Source organism: Rhyacophila brunnea, unplaced genomic scaffold (genome assembly GCF_057557595.1).
Source record: "Rhyacophila brunnea isolate RB1 unplaced genomic scaffold, BYU_Rbru_1.0 scaffold_14, whole genome shotgun sequence".
Taxonomy (NCBI): Eukaryota; Metazoa; Arthropoda; class Insecta; order Trichoptera; family Rhyacophilidae; genus Rhyacophila; species Rhyacophila brunnea.
In genome coordinates, this window is record NW_028232796.1 from 16482623 (window position 1) to 16499301 (window position 16679).

The 16679-nt window shown below is 33.5% G+C and overlaps 2 protein-coding genes across 2 annotated transcripts; one reads left to right on the forward strand and one right to left on the reverse strand.

Moving 5' to 3' along the window:
- Positions 1-2905: 2905 nt before the first annotated feature.
- Positions 2906-8497, reverse strand: Sod1 (Superoxide dismutase 1). The gene is made up of 4 exons (XM_085941986.1): positions 8316-8497; positions 7098-7148; positions 4352-4555; positions 2906-3578 (listed from the first exon to the last, which is right to left on the reverse strand). Exons 1-4 carry the CDS (start codon positions 8379-8381, stop codon positions 3438-3440), a joined length of 462 nt encoding a protein of 153 aa, XP_085798112.1. The 5' UTR covers positions 8382-8497; the 3' UTR covers positions 2906-3437.
- Positions 8498-14539: 6042 nt separating this feature from the next.
- Polr1E (RNA polymerase I subunit E) lies at positions 14540-15817 on the forward strand. Its single transcript, XM_085941979.1, has one exon. It carries the CDS (start codon positions 14679-14681, stop codon positions 15774-15776), a length of 1098 nt encoding a protein of 365 aa, XP_085798105.1. The 5' UTR covers positions 14540-14678; the 3' UTR covers positions 15777-15817.
- Positions 15818-16679: the final 862 nt, after the last annotated feature.

A 16679-nucleotide genomic window follows, 5' to 3' on the forward strand; every position in this document is an offset into this window, starting at 1 on the left:
ACTGCGAACGCGAGAGATGTTTCCCACCCGTAGGTAAACGGGATGTGAAACTCTCCCCGGGGAGTACTTCGGCGTTCAAGAAGCGAAGAGATGCGCGGCGAGAACTGGTGAAACTGGTCCAGAGTGTTTGAAGAGAGGCTGCTAGTAGAGATGAGACTTGTTCCCGAGGGAGGATCCGGTAGACTGATAAAAATCTCTCGGATGCGCCCTCTTTTATAGCAGCCTCCCTTATTCTAATTGGTCCAAAGAGTTTGAGAAGGGGTGACCAAAGATTCTACTATGTCCGTTAATTCGTACTACATGTTACCTCTTGTTTATTTAATAAGAATTTACTGGTTTGTCAGAAGGACCAAGTATCAAGAGATAATATATTCTGTGCACGTGGATGGATATATTGACGTTATAAAATATCGTCTATCTAATTCTATGGATTTTATATGAATTTATTTAGAGCATTTAAATAGCTATCTCCGGCATAAACTCGCGGTTTTAGTCTTATGCCAGGAGTAAACACACGATTTGATTAGCGTTTAAATTACATGCATTTACAACTACTTACTAGGTACCTATTGACATAATAATAGGCCCTGTAATCATTATCCATCGACCTTCACATAAACATTTGTGATTTTACGACGTAAAACCTGTCTGTTGCCTTTACCTTTTACAATATTACATTTATAATAATAACAGTTTAATCTTAAAACTACGTCTTATATAGTAATACGAAATAATATTTTACTATTTCCGAAAAATAGCAAAATACTACTTCTTCATAGAGGTAATTCGCAATTCAATGTCGAAGAGTATATCGATCGGCGATATTTCCCCCGCATTGCCTTATTTTTAGCCGCTGTCTTTACACCGCACAGCTGCATAAAGGTCGTGATTTTAATTTATTTTATTAGAAATCGGCGAAGCTCCCGTCTGTTGCTATCAAGAATTTACTCTTTCTTAAATATGCGAATTTCCTCATGCTTTATATTACAGACGATAAATACCCTAATTAGGAACACAATAATGAAATAATATTTCCGAAAAGTTGAATTCTAGAGACTTTAAGGCGTTATTTTCTGAGTTAATCTGTGCGCCGGATACTTTTTAGCCGGTAACATTTTCGTATACACGCACAGAGGCACACCCATACCAACGCGTTGGTAGGTGTTGCTGCGTTATAATTTTAAGTGTTGCCACTCGCGGATAATTGATTCTATAATTATTAGTTTGCTATTAATGAGTTTACGGATCGAAATACTATTCGATTAGTGTGTTCCACATGACATATTAATTAATTATATACACTTTTAATACTAATCACTCGCTACCGCGTTCTTCTTCTTTATGTTAACAGTTATTCTTCTTCTTTCATACTATTACAAAATATATTAAATATGTTACACTCTTATAATAATCTCTCGCTACTGCATTCGTCTCTTTATATTTAACAATCATTCTTCCCCTTTTATACTAATATACAGTTACATAATACATTTATATCTAACATTTTATAATAACATCGTCACAGGTTTTTTTATTGTACAGAACAAGGCAATTTTACATCCATCATTCTTTCACACTGCATTACCCTGCTCGTAGCAATCGATGCCCCGTTCGATACGTTTACATACCGAACGGGTAGCGTAAAAACCTGTGAACAGATAAACAATTTATATGTGATTCGACAAGGAAGCGTTTTTAGGCGTTTTACTAAGCCGTATAGTTAGAGATCAGGTTTACATGTCGGCTTATTACTAATCAATTTATTGTGCGAAGGCACCTACCTACAGGTAGGTGGTGACAATGACTTGACAGTTTAGTGTGTACTATTGATGTCAAATCTTAACAGCCTACCTCCACCTCTCGAAACTGCCCTTCAGTATATCATTGTATTTGTGGTAGTTCCTGGTAGATGTGGGCATGGGAAAATAAAAACCAGAACCTAACCCTCGATGGATGGATGACTGCTGTAGTTATATCCGCTGTTGTCTGACGGGAGACAGGATCACCTGATGGCAACCACAATACATTAGTATGAAGCATGACGGTGCACATTTGTTTCCACTGCCAGATAATGATAACTGGCCAGGTTGCCGTCATGTCTTAGAGGGAAATATGTGGACTGTTGGCATTTTGTTCTAACAAACTGCTCTGTTACAACTCTGTGGTTTTGTACCTAAAACGCTAAGAATGTTATCCCCTGGTGGGAGCGATCCAAAAAACTGCCCCTGTCATACTGACCATGAGATTATTTTAGCAGAATATCTATTTGATAACTACCTGTAAACTATCTTGGGAGAAGTTTGGCACAGTGGTAACAGAAAAACAATTTTTCTTGTTTTCGATACATGGATATCTAACCTAAAGTGCAACATGTTTTGGAAGAATCACAGCGATTCGGAGAATTAAAACACTGGCAACACTCACATAATGTTAGCGCCAGAACGCCTGAATCTGACATAAGTCTAAAGACCTGAGAAATAAAGAAGTGAATGTGGAGAAATGTATTTTTCCAGGTTGGCAAGAAACAAAAATCATTTACACAACACTGTCCCCGTTGATTATGTTCACTTCCTCTTAGTGTTAATATGGTCTAAAATGTTAAATTCATTGAATTTTGTATAATATGAGATTTTGTGAACAAAAAAGCAAGAGTATGTATTATTAAAAATACATTATTAATACTATCAACTTTCCTTGATTATGAATTCTTATTGATTAAGTAGTATACTACTTTAAACCGAATAATAATATAAAACTTAAATATATACTTTTATATACCGAAAATTGAAACCCGGGTCGCAAATAATGGACCCTTTAATATTTTTCCCTGAGCGCCAGCGTTGCTTCCAAATCATGTTGCACTTTATAAATGACATGGAATGTAATAACTTTAACAAAAAACCAATTTTTCTCGTAAAATATTGTACTTTATTAACATTTCAAGACCCAATACATAATATATTTTAAATATTACATAGTTTCCCAATTTTAAATCCACATACGTTATAAGCCCATATCCAATCATAAGAATGACACAGTGTAAACACACAATATTTTACTAAGACGGAGGTTTTACTATAAACAGAATCTTAATTAGGATGATTCGATTCTACCATAAGATATCATACATCTAATAGTATAGAAATATAGCATTTCGGATAACCTCCAGTTATTATTGTAATGATAAGACTTGTACTGAATCTAAGGCAGCCAATATTTATATATATTAAAATTTACATTTCTTTCTGTTTGTAAACTCTTGAGACACCCAACTGATTCTCAAGAGAATTGCTAATTTTATATATTTGGAGACAGATACCGATTTAGTCTTTTACACTTCAAAATATTTGGATGATTTTGTTTAGAAAAGTCAGTGAGGTATCACTTGAAGGGATGCTCAAAGGCGATTTTGTCGGGGATGGGACGCCACGTCTCGCCTACTGGCGGATACCGATGACTCCGCAAGCGATGCGAGCTCCGGCATTTCCGGTGGTCAGACTCAATTCGTGTCCGCCCAAACCGAGGTCATCAGGGTCTGCGTGCACTACCAGGGTGCGTCCGATGATACTTAAATCTCCCTATTATCAAAATTTCACAGCATTAAGTATTATTACAGACAGTACTACAATCAATTTAAAACTAAAGTTTTTGGAAAAACAAAAAACAGCTCATCCCCGATACTTCATTATGACAATATACAGGGTATTAAATAAAGTGATCCTATTTTTATAGACTACTTCAGTTTATTGCCATGGTAACAATGTTATCAAGGAAACAAAATTATGAGTGTCTCAAGGATACCATGATATTTAATGGCAAAATCTATACTATGAAATTGCTTTTATTGCTGTTGTAACCATGATGAAGAGAAATCAAGTGATTAGCATAATTCAATACAATTCTTACTAGTGTTGATCTGTATCCCCGACAACCATCTAAAAAATCGGGTGCAACAGTCGTTTGTTCTCCGTAGGTGCAAAATTAAGCTGCCATTGGTGATATTGGATATTGAACTATTGTGAGATTTGAATGAAATCAGAATAATCAGGTGTGTCATGTGAGGAAATTGGACCAGTAGTGTTGTATTTAATTTTAATTAAAATACCAGTTTTACAATTGAAATTTAGGTTCATTTTACTTTGCTTATGAATACATTATATTTACTTGAATTCTGTGTACAAGATGCTTGACTGTTTTGATAGAATGATAGATACCACACGCGTTTCTCAAACCTGCCACTAAATGGTCACTTAAGTTAGTCAGCTTAATTTAATGGCAACATATCTGCTCCAAAACATTATTTTGTATTATTAGATAAAATATATTTATTGCCATCTCGATTGACGTATACCTGTAGAGAGATTTGCGAGTCCTTAATGTTAACCGGTGTGGTGCCCCCATCGGTATTGGCCATGATGTTGCCCAAGTCTCCGGCGTGGCGGACGGCCGCATCGGGTCCTCCGTGATTCTTCTTGGCGGGATTGAAATGCGGTCCTGCGGACGTGCATCCGTTTGTGTTATCTCCAAATTCATGGACGTGGAATCCATGGTTTCCCTGTTGAGAGACAATGCATAATATTCACTTTATTAAATAATGTTAAATTGTTGTGTTGGTAAGTAAATTTAATTTCCAAGAACAGTGTTACTATGTAAGACAACAAAATTACTTGAAATAAAATCTTGTTAACCTTTGGATAATTTTGATGACCTGTGAATATTTTGGCTAATTTTATCATAAAATTTGATGCATCGTGTCTCTCACATGTATATTTAGTCGGTATTTTGACGTAACTGGCAAATAATATTGGAAACCAATTAAATTTACAAAAAATATGTTTCAAGGCAGGGTTCACTTGAATATGCTGTTTATGAGGTTATAGTATAGTAGTGGGACTCTGCCCCAGACTTTCCGCCGGAAACTCTGCCAACACTCTGCGATGTGCACAAAACGCAATGTTCAAGTTCCATTATCTTGAAAAGTAAATCAACGACCCGTTTTTTTTACATTTCTGTTGCGAAACCGTCCATGAGGAATCTACTAGTGAAGGTTTCTGATTGATGACATCACTAACACTAAAAGGTTAGTTTTTTTTAAAGATTATTGTTGGGAGACACCATATCTGGAGTACAAGACCACCCTCCAGTTTTAATAGAATACTTTGTCACCGCATAACAGTGATGCCAGCCGTACTATAATTATTGTACAATACTATAATTTTAATTCTGCGAAAAATGTAAAATACTATACTTTTACGCCAAATATACCAAAATACTATAATTCTAAAGGATTTAAGACGAAAAATGTTCCTGTACTATATATTTTATAGAAATACTACATTTTTTACGCCTTTGTACTATACTCAGCATAGAAAAAGATGGCAACACTGCCGCATAACCACCTGTGGACTGAATTTCATGTCTCTGGTTATACGAGAAATAGGCAAAAATTGAGTGACAGAAAAATGTTGCAGATCATTAGAGTATTTTATACGGCATTTAAAATATTAAGTTCTTGTAATAATTTATACAGGATAATTGGCACTTGGATGTATTAACTTAAACGATAAAATTGATTTGTGCAGCAGCAAAACATTTAAAACCTCCATGACACAAAACTTACCTCGATCTATTTAATAAATTTTGCAACATGTCTCTGGTTATACGAGAAATAGGCAAAAATTGAGTGACAGAAAAATGTTGCAGATCATTAGAGTATTTTATACGGCATTTAAAATATTAAGTTCTTGTAATAATTTATACAGGATAATTGGCACTTGGATGTATTAACTTAAACGATAAAATTGATTTGAAAACGATAAACGTGATTCAATTCAGTTTTATAAATGGCAGTTACCCGTATGTAAATTAAAGACGATAATTCATTCAAATAGGTCAAAGAGCCAGCGGTAAACTTTTTAGATGTTTAAATTATGGAATATTATGATTCACAGGTAACATTAAGTATTGAAATAAATACATTGTTAAAATAAAAGATAACTATTTATTTAAATTACACAATATTCATAAGAGGTAAAGTACCACGTACCACCTAAAATAGAGCATAATTATTATGCCAACTACATACAACTAGTATTTTTGCGGTTAAACAATAAATTAATATAGGCGAATTATAAATATCTGTAATACAACAAAATAAATATGTAAGTAGCTTCCGTTTCATGTAACATTATTAATATCAAAATAGGTTTCAATATAAAAGACAAAGTTTATTGATATTATTGTCATTTAAAACTTGAATGATAAGTGTAAATCAATTTCCACTTGACAAGCCTTAATCTCAATACAATAGTCATACATTTTTTTAAATAAACCTTGATAGTGGATAAAATGTTTGCATTTGAAGGCGTTTAAAATACAGTTACCACAAGAATTTAAACCGAATGATCATTTGGTGCATCGAAATTTTGCTGATGGCTTTAGAGCAACTTGAAACAGACCCATTATTTCATGAAAAAATCATCTTCAGCGATGAAGCTCATTTTTGGTTAAGACGGTACATCAGTGAAACGGAAAATAATTTTCAACTATAGGTGCGACGAAATTTAGGACTGGCTGGCAATCGGAGAGCGAAAGTCGAGATGTGAACACGTCAATTTGTTTTGTGATGGCGATGGGGGAATTAATTCTTAAATCGTGTAAAGATGACTAAAAAACGTTACCCATTTACTTGAAAAAGAAAACATGTCAATGAATATATTACTATTATTAGTAATAGAACAATAAACAATATTAAATGGACGCATGTTGACTTTTTATGACAAATTATGTTTTGTTCTGCACGCGTCATTTGCACAATCTTCGCGTCGCGTAGTCACGATCGTTTTAGACCGTGCCCCAGCTGAAGTATAAGCTTTAAATGGCTTTGTAAATAAGTACAATTGTCGCATTTCGAATAATGAAAACCCACATGCTAGTGTTGAAATACCTTTACATTCACAAAAGTGTATGTAAAGGTGTTTCACCGCCCTCGTAGTCTAGTGTGTAAGGCGTTAACCTTTAAATCAAAATTCAAATATATTTCAATTGATATAAATAATACTGAAATAAAATAAGATATTAAAAGGCTTAAGGCTTACCTTTTTTAAACCGACAACATCTCCTGTAACCACAACAGGCTTATCTTTTGCCTGAAACAAACAAGTACACATTTATTGCAAACAATGCCAACTAAAACACTTGTGTAAATGTGCCGAAGATGCCCGCATGAGTTTTTATAACTTTCTTTTTAGACCAAACCCAACCAAAAATCTTAGTGTGTGATAATGATACATCGAAATGTGTGAAAATTTTAAAGTTTGAATAAAATATTATTGGATCGAAAAGCATCTGCGTTGACAGAAAACGGTATTTAATATAATTGTCTACATGGAATAAACTGTTTTCGCAAATAAAAATTATAAAACCTCATGCGGGCATTTGCCGCATAATTGCCAAACACTTTACTGTCAATTTAACTTTGAAAATGATTAATAAAAAAAATAACTTTGTGTATTGTTTATTCACTGTATTTGGTTTGGGAACATATTTTTAACCTGCGTTTACTATGAATGTTTCTTTGTTCATTAGTCGTGCAGATTGGGCAATGGATAACATATAAGCATCATATAAGATAATACACTTAAAATGCAGTATAGATGGCAATATATTGTCAAGTAAAATAACTTGCATTATTCTATAACCAACGTATCATGGCTGCGATTTCACAGCGCTATATGTAATGTAAAAGATGAAAACGGGGGACGGCTAACATATATACATATTATATGTTAAAAAGCGTTGGGATGTTTAGATCCACAGATCGCGGCTAAGATGTCCGCCGCCATGATATAATGGTATGGTTATATATAATAATGCTCGCAAAATATTTCTTCACATGGACTACTTATAACTCAGGTGTGTTCTGACACACATCTAACACACTCTAATAATATGTCTAAGCAATTAACACATAATTTTACAATTATTGATGTATTATCATGCAGGCAGACATTCCATAATTACATTAACTACTATCATAAATATTGAGAATTTCTACGTTAAGATTATAATAACCTACGTCCTTAGATTAGGGAAACTGGCATAACTTTACATGTTTTATTGCCATTCGAATCAAACGGATATAATATATTGTGCTATATTGTTTACGTAAAATTATAAACTTACCAAACCCGTTCATTCAAGATTATCAATTTAATGTTTAATTGTTTAATAAAAGCCAACAGGCTGACTATCGCTTATTCATACTGATATTGCCACAATTTGCTTCTTAAAAATTGTTACTAATAATTAATTACCTCTTGTTCGAAATAGATGGTTCCAGAAACGTCGCCCTTCAGCACACACACTGCTTTTGTAGCCATGTTTTATAGGTGATTATGACTTGAGTTGACTCTTGAGTCTTGAAATGAAATGAAATGAGAATTTAATTATCGCCAATAACTTCGCAGTAACCGGCTCAAAGATCAGTTTGACATTCCAGGGTTATCAGTGTTATCATCTTATGAGATTTGGAAGTAGATTCCCTATATTATGTTTTTCCTGCGTTCCCCCTGTATACGTGGTCATGACAATGTCATGGTCTACCAATAATAATATAATATTATAATCTATTATCCGGCATGAATAAGGCCAAGGTAAAAATAAAATCTACGAAACTCTCTCTCCTCAATAGTTTTAATATTGTTATAAAACTATTGATATCTTTAAACTTTATAGAAGCATGTGGCTCGTGCAGTTTTGAGCTTATTCAAGTTTAGTAAAGAAAACAAATTTCATAAAATCATAAAAATATTTTATTTACAAAATGCAATTACATAATATGTCAAGACAATATCTTTGGATACATTTGACCAGATTTTACGGTAAAATAAATTTACTTTGTTCTTTGATGGCACTCATAGACTAATATACTATATACTATAGATAAGCCACATCAATGTGTAGAAGTGGTTCAAAATCATTCTCTATATATCTCTTTCTAATTTGGACTGGAGGTCATCGTTTTAAAAAATGGGTCGAATCTTGAACTGGAGGTCTTTGTTTTAAAAAGTGGCTTGAATCTTGGACTGGGACTTAGGCGGGAATTAAAAACAAAAAAATATTATATGTTTGACATTTTATTTTTTGAAATACACAGAACAGCATATACAATAAAAATATAAATACATAATATTACAACAAAATATCATCAGATTATCGAAAACAGAATGTAATATGACAAATTCAATAAAATCTTAAATCAAAGTAAGGTTTAACATTTTTCAATTAATCACAAGAAATTTTACTGAAGGCTTATATAATTTATATTAAATGAGATAGCATTTAATTAGAATAATTCCATTTGTAATGTAATATTGAAACTATGTACACTGATAAATGAGCGGAAAACATTGCAAAAATAAATAGGTACATTTTCATTATAGACGATTAACGCCATGTTAATTTAAATACTTACACAAATTAATTCATGTAGTTTTATTTTATATATTCAGGGTTCAAAATGATAAAATGTCATTTACTCTTAAAGAGTATTATATTATGATTCTCGCTAGAGAATCGATTTTTTGAGGAACACATTAGTTTATTTAAAGTAGGTACCCCTTAAAATATCAAATTTATCAAAAATCATGAGAATTTTTATCCTTATGTATAAATAGGTAGGTACCTTCTTCTTCTTTCTCGGCACTACATCCCGGGGCGGGATTTGGCCTCCTCTACAATTATTGTCCTCCACACGCTCCTTTCCCTGGCTGCTCCTCTCCAGTCTCCAGCCCTCCCCATCTTTCTCCAGTCCTTTTCGATACAGTCAGCCCACCTCTTCTTTGGTCTGCCCCTAGACCGTTTCCGCTGTGGGATCCACTTGGTCATGATTTTTAGCGTCCTGTGCTCAGGCATTCTCTCAACGTGTCCAGCCCACCTTAGTCTTTGGGATCGACAGAATTTCACCACCGTTTCATGTTTTATTAACTCTTCTTACTCGTGGTTGGTAAATTATCACACCCTTTTACTGCACACCTATCCTTTGACATTATTTAATAAATTTTATCTAATATTAATTATCACTAGTCAATTATTACGAAAAATATTTAATTTCACACACGTTTTAGTAGATTTCAATGTGTTTTTCACCAATCCGGTTGTGTTTTGTTTCATATTCATTTGACATTTGAAAAATCCAGTAAACAAAATATAAATAATATTCAAAATAAGAACTCTCGACCTAATAAACTTATTTTCATAGGATAAATATTATGATGTATTATATTCCATTTTAACCTCTCTGCTGCGAATGTCTCAGAGCAGAATACTTATGGTTAGTACGTTTGATTCCTGATCGGTGTGCCATCTGTTGAAAGTCACATTGTTTTTTTTTTTTTTGCAATACCTACCTCATGGATTCATGAGTGTTTTCATTTTGGATATGATCTGGAGTTAAGCGAATGATGAATAATTATTTATTTGTAAGTCAGTTAAGATGACACAACGAAAATGATAATTTACACATTATTATTTAAAATAGAAAGGCTAGATCAAAAAAAATGGCGCATCAAAAATGTTAAAAGATAAAAATATACAGTACGACAAACACTTATTAAATCAATAAGCTCGATATGGTCACAGAGTAAATTGAATCGAGATTAAGGTACAAATTTACTGACGTATATTTATGTTTGGCCCATGATATAAACTTGTAATCTCTATCTGTCTATCCGTTTGTCTGATTTTAACGCAAAATCCACTCAACCGATATATCAATTATACAACCGAATCAATTCAAATGACAGAAAGGAGTAGAATCAGGGTAGGGAGGCCTTTATCCAACAGTGGATTGGTTCAGGTCGATGTCGATAAGGATGATAGAAATAGGTATACTATCACAAATTCGTTTAACCGCTAGTAGTAGAATCAGGTTGCGGAACCCTTCATCCAGCAGTGGATTGATCCTAGTTGATGATGATGATGATAACGATATGAATATGTATATAAATATAATATCACTAATAGTAGGTATTGTATTTTTTTGCAACAATACTAACATCCATATATCACAAATTAAATAATATGTCACAATTTATTATAAATTATAACAATATACCTAATAAACATGCTGCACAATAAAAACTCTGTAATATGAAATATTATTAATAAATTATCTAGAGGATAATTAAATAACTGGAAATAATTGAAATAAGATTTCTCCACTTGATAAACACAAGGTTCAAAGAATATATTTATTTTATAAAGAAACATTAATAGAGAATGAAGAGATAATAAACATAAATTATAATTATTTTATCCTTCACGATCCTGCTGGGTGTCGTATTTGTTTCAAAAAGATTTTTTCTAGTAGTTATATATTTTTCAGAAGTGAAGTGTTATATATGACGTAAGTATGACATTTCTAAATCTTGTAATTATTCGTTGAATAAAAAAAAATATTTATTACACATGGCAAATATAAATGTACAATATAGCTGGATAACATCTATGATAGCTGGTCACATTTTTCACCGCCATTTTGTAACAGTAGTTCTAGTAGATTTCTACAATATCCAGTCACATGACATACCGCCATTTTGTTAAGCAGTCGATCCAACAGATTTCTACAGTCTGGACTGCATACAAATCATTTAATACCTCTTAGGTGTATGCCTGATACACCCCCCAGTGGGTCTATTCTATGCTTATCGACCGCTAAAGTGATAAAGTGAAAAATATTATCACACTTAGGGTAGGTTTGTATCAAAATATTAGCACTTATTGTAACAATTACGCGAAGCCGGTTTTTATTGTTGCAATAAGTGCTATATTTTAACAGCACCTATCTTGCTGCTGTTAAAATATCGCACTTATTGCAACAATAAAAACCGGCTTCGTGTAATTGTTACAATAAGTGCTAATATTTTGATACAAACCTACCCTAAGTTTGATACTATTTATCAATTTAGTGTTCGATAAGTATAGAATAGACCCACTGATGGCACTAGTAGTGCCAACCGTATTATAGTATAATAGCATTTTGTACTATAATTTTGGTCCGCGTACTTTGTACGTCAAAAAAGGTATAGTAGTACGTCTACGTCCACGTCTACGTCCACGTCTACGTCCTACGTCCAAAATACTATAAATTTTCATATCTGAAAAGATGTATTTTTATGTTAAAGATTTAATTTCGACATAAAAAAACATCAAAAATGTACCTACTTAAATTTTGATATTACTTACTATAATATAAATTGGTGCTATAAAAGTAAGTACTTACCTACTATAATTTCATAATAGAAGAAAATTTAGCGAACTGAGAAAATAAGTTGCTCGAAAAAAGTAAAACAAAGCTCTTGACTTTTGGAAGACATTCGGCCATAGACTCGCCAGACGAGAGTTGGACTAAACTTTGGAAACCACCATGGCCCCCACAAAGGGGCGGCTGACAGAGCTGTAGTCTAGGTCTAGGGGGTCGACCAGATAAGTGAGATAAACGCACATCACAAATTTGCTCTGATCATAAAATTAACAATACTGTAATTGCATTTTTTGGTTAATGTTTGTTAATACACTGAATACCCTTAATTTTACCTCGAACACAATTTGAAAAACGCTACTATAGAGCTTCATACTGCCTTTAACCTTAGTGGTCGGTAGGGGCCCGCTTTATGTGATTGATTATTGATGTGGGGGCCATGGAAATCGCTACCTATATATTTAAAATATCTTCTTTTTCTACCATGTCCTATCCTAATAGGAACATAATACGGGCCTCTGCAGAGTGGAGGTTTGTATTGACAGATTTTGTTTGGAAATGGATGTCAGCCATTTGCTCAACCTATTAGGTCCATACTCTGACTCATACACAAATTGAAAAACTATACCTATGTGTACTTGTCAGACCCAGAATTTGAACCTGGGACCCACGACGCTATAGCCCGATGCTTAAGCCGCGCGGCCAACGTGGGTATTCAAATATATGTTGTTTTACAATTATGTATTTTATTTTTTACAACTTTACTTATCCATATAAAGTCACAGAAAAGAAAAATTATTTCCGAGTTCCCTGATATTAAGTACTTACTAATAAAGCCAGTTTATGGGTCGGTATATTGGTACAAACAATCTGGGTTAGGGGCCTTATGTTTTAACTCGTGACATTAAGTCACCCGACGACATGACGTAATTGTGACGTAAGCCAATACACGATCGAGGCAAGCCGCCCAACGCACACGGCTCAAACATGCTGAAACACCTATTTGTGTATGGGGACAATGGATAACGCCAGTGTTTGAGCAGCGTTAATTTCTCGAATGCTATTATCACTCCGGTAGTACGTCACAATGATGTCATATGACGTCATGTCGACCGGGCGACTTGGACTCGCAAGTTCTAACATAAGGCCCCTGGACTCATTTGGGTTAAGTAGTTGTTTATTTGTATTTTTTTTGTTTGTTTAATTTTTTATGCGCTTCGTGGCATAAAAAAAGTTGCTTTAAATGATATTTGAATATAATTTTCTTTAGTAGGTAAGAAGTCCGTCAAGAAGTGAGTTCCGGCACATTTATTTTAAAAAGAAACCCTGCCTATAGGTACCTATCAAATTCAACTGAACTTCTGCCGTGTAAATGTCTAAAATATTAATACGGAAATTTCACGATACATAAATGCCGAAGAATGCTTATCATCTTGATTTTTCTTACTCCTAAAAATATTATAATATTCAAAGGTAATGCAATTTGTCAAGAAAGTGACAGATACGGAATATAATAAATTACGGTTAACACATTGGCAGATTGTCAAAAGTGATTTGACGTTTCAGACCAAACAACGTTTGACGGTCAGAGAATGGTTTGGTGTGCGGGAACAGTAATCCAAACGTCAAATCTCAAACTATTTCCGGTTTACTTCGGATGCGTATTGCGCCAATTTGTAAAATAATGTCAAATCGGTCAAATCATTGGAAACGTTGCTGGAACGCACCTTTTAATGGTGTTGCCAACCGTACTTCAATTATAGTATTTGTACTATAATTTTGGTCCGCGTACTACCTATGTACGATGCCCAAAATACTACATTTTTGAATATCGGAAAAAATATGTGAAAAGTACTAAAATGTCGATATTTCCGTTTGATGAATTGGTGCAAAGTACTATAATTTCGCAATATTAGAAGATTTTGAGAACTTTGAAAAAATTGCTCGAAAATCCCTTGAATACGGTTTAAAATGAAATTTCTTGAATTCTTCGGTACCTAAGCATTTTTGGTTGGAAGAGGTACCTAAATAAAAAAGGGTTTCGGAGTTTCTCAAATTCTGTTATTTTTTTTCTGAGAAACAAAAAACCTATACATTTTCAACAGTGACAACGCGTACTATATTTTTTCCCCAAGCACTATAATTTTGTAGGCTCTGTACTATAATTCCACTTTGAAAAGATGGCAACACTGTATATTAGTCTATGGTTGGCACTGTTGGCAGTAACATAACATTAGTCTATGATATAACACACGTGTTTTAACTGTCAAAGTCAAATCCAATCCGTCAAACGAAGTAATTGTGTAAAAATTCGAGAAGATTCAAGGTATAATTATTAAAAAAAATAATAGTTGGTTTGCCAATAGCTCCGAACATCGATTTCAATAAAGTATTGGTTCGATTTAATTTCTGAAAAATGGAAATATATAGTAAACGTGAAAATTACCCCATATTACTTGATTTTCAAAATGGATCTCTTCAAAAAGTCAAAACTGACGATTGTAAAGGCGGCATTTATATTAATAAGTTAGCTAAAAGCCCCCAAAGAACAGTTGTTATGGCAATTGATGAAATGATCTACACTGGTACCGAGAATGTTAATGATTACAGTCGAAATGTGATCATTGCACGGAATAGAAATACTGGGAAAGTTCGTCTTATAGAAGTTGGCTCCTGTTTATTGAAAGCGGTTCCAGAAACGGATCAAACAAACATCTATGATACAGTAGATGCTCCGAAAATAGATGTCAACGATAAATTTGGATCAAAACGCCGTAAACGCATGATAGACCAGGCAAAGCGTACAGCAATTGATATCGACGCTATGAAAGATCAACTAGAAAAAACTGTCGTAGAGAATCAAATCGACACAACGGATATGGTTGAGAACATTCCAGATGTTAATGCTTTGGATAAATACACTCCTCCAATAAACAGAGAAGCTGCAAATGTTAAGGATGTTTACAAGATTAAAGATTTCTTAACAGAGGAACAAATTGAAATACTCAAAGTAACTGTTAATACTTATCTAGAGAGTGAGTCGCATGAGATAGTGATCACAAAATATACAGCATATTATTTTGAAAAATTGAAATTGTCAATGAGTCCACTGAAAGAGGTGTTCGGTGCCCTCCTACTTTATGCTGATTGCCTAATAAAGTATGTATCGGACGATTATAAAATTTTAAGAAAAACTGATTATGTTGTGTGTCCTTACTCAGAGTTGATGAATAAATTTATATTTGACACATTTTCTATGACTAGTGACAGAGGGAGAACGCGGCCAATATCCTTGAAGGATAAAACTATCTGTTATATTATTACATTGCTTTTTTTAGTGAACAATTATTTGATACCCGATTTGAATTTATTGTCACAGGCATTGAATATTACTGTGATCCATTTAACTAAAATGGTTCGCGTGGTGGGTGGTCATGTAGCCGGTAACGCTATTGTATTAAAATTACCGCTAAGTCAACCTCTACTTGCCAAAACACGAAAACAAAGACGGTGAATTTATACTTTTTGATGAATAAAATACTGTAATACCTATTATATATATTTTTTATTATCATCACTTATTGTACTGCACAAGGCCCGGTGTTGAAGCGATTGGACTGATTGGGTCCAATTAGGCCTTGCGCATAACTCATTTTAGAATTCGCAATAATAAAAAAAGGAGCGATGGATTCAAGTTGATCTTTATTTTCTAGTAATAAATATTTGAGAAGGTATAAAACATTTGAAATGCGAGACTCTTGCGTAATACTGTGCATTAGTCATAGGATTCTATGGAAAATTTGAGAACATGTTTCTAATATATTTATTTAGATCCAATATTGAAAACCACATTTAAAATTAGCTAATCAGCATCATGGGGGATGCAGTACCAAACAATATTGTTAGACAAACAAAAGCGGCTAGTGTTTGATATTAAAGTTTAATGTTTGAATAATTGTTGATAATTTCTCAATAAAAAGGGTAGAAAAATACATTTTTTTCGGGCGGTGAGTATTTTATTAATACCAACCGAAACACTGAGGTATGAGCGTATCATTAACGAATTTCTTTCATGCAAACTGAAAAGTTAAAATTTGTAATGAACATATTAATTACATATTATATTCAGTTGATATGATTCAAATTCCATCAAGTACCTTCGGTCGATAGTATTAAATGATTCAACTGAATAAATAAATAATTATAATCATTGAATCATTTTTCTCTAATCCAAGTATGAATCTCTTTTTATTTAAAAGTTTTTAAATAAACCACTGGCCAGACCGGTCATGATGAACTTGACTGTGTTGTGTCTGAGGGCCGTAGCAAGGTCGGTTGGTTAATTGTTATTTTCAGGAAACACGTTTTTATTGTTTTTTGGTGGGGTTGTGGGGGCGCAAAATCTAACCCTTGCCCT

Bases quoted from the DNA above. Each gene is read 5' to 3' on its own strand.
- Polr1E (XM_085941979.1), top strand. From the start codon at position 14,679: ATGGAAATATATAGTAAACGTGAAAATTACCCCATATTACTTGATTTT.
- Sod1 (XM_085941986.1), bottom strand. From the start codon at position 8,381: ATGGCTACAAAAGCAGTGTGTGTGCTGAAGGGCGACGTTTCTGGAACC. The intron at 4,556-7,097 runs GTAAGCCTTAAG...GTCTCTCAACAG, and splicing joins ATGTTGTCGGTTTAAAAAAG to GGAAACCATGGATTCCACGT. The intron at 3,579-4,351 runs GTATACGTCAAT...TTTTGATAATAG, and splicing joins ACTCGCAAATCTCTCTACAG to GGAGATTTAAGTATCATCGG.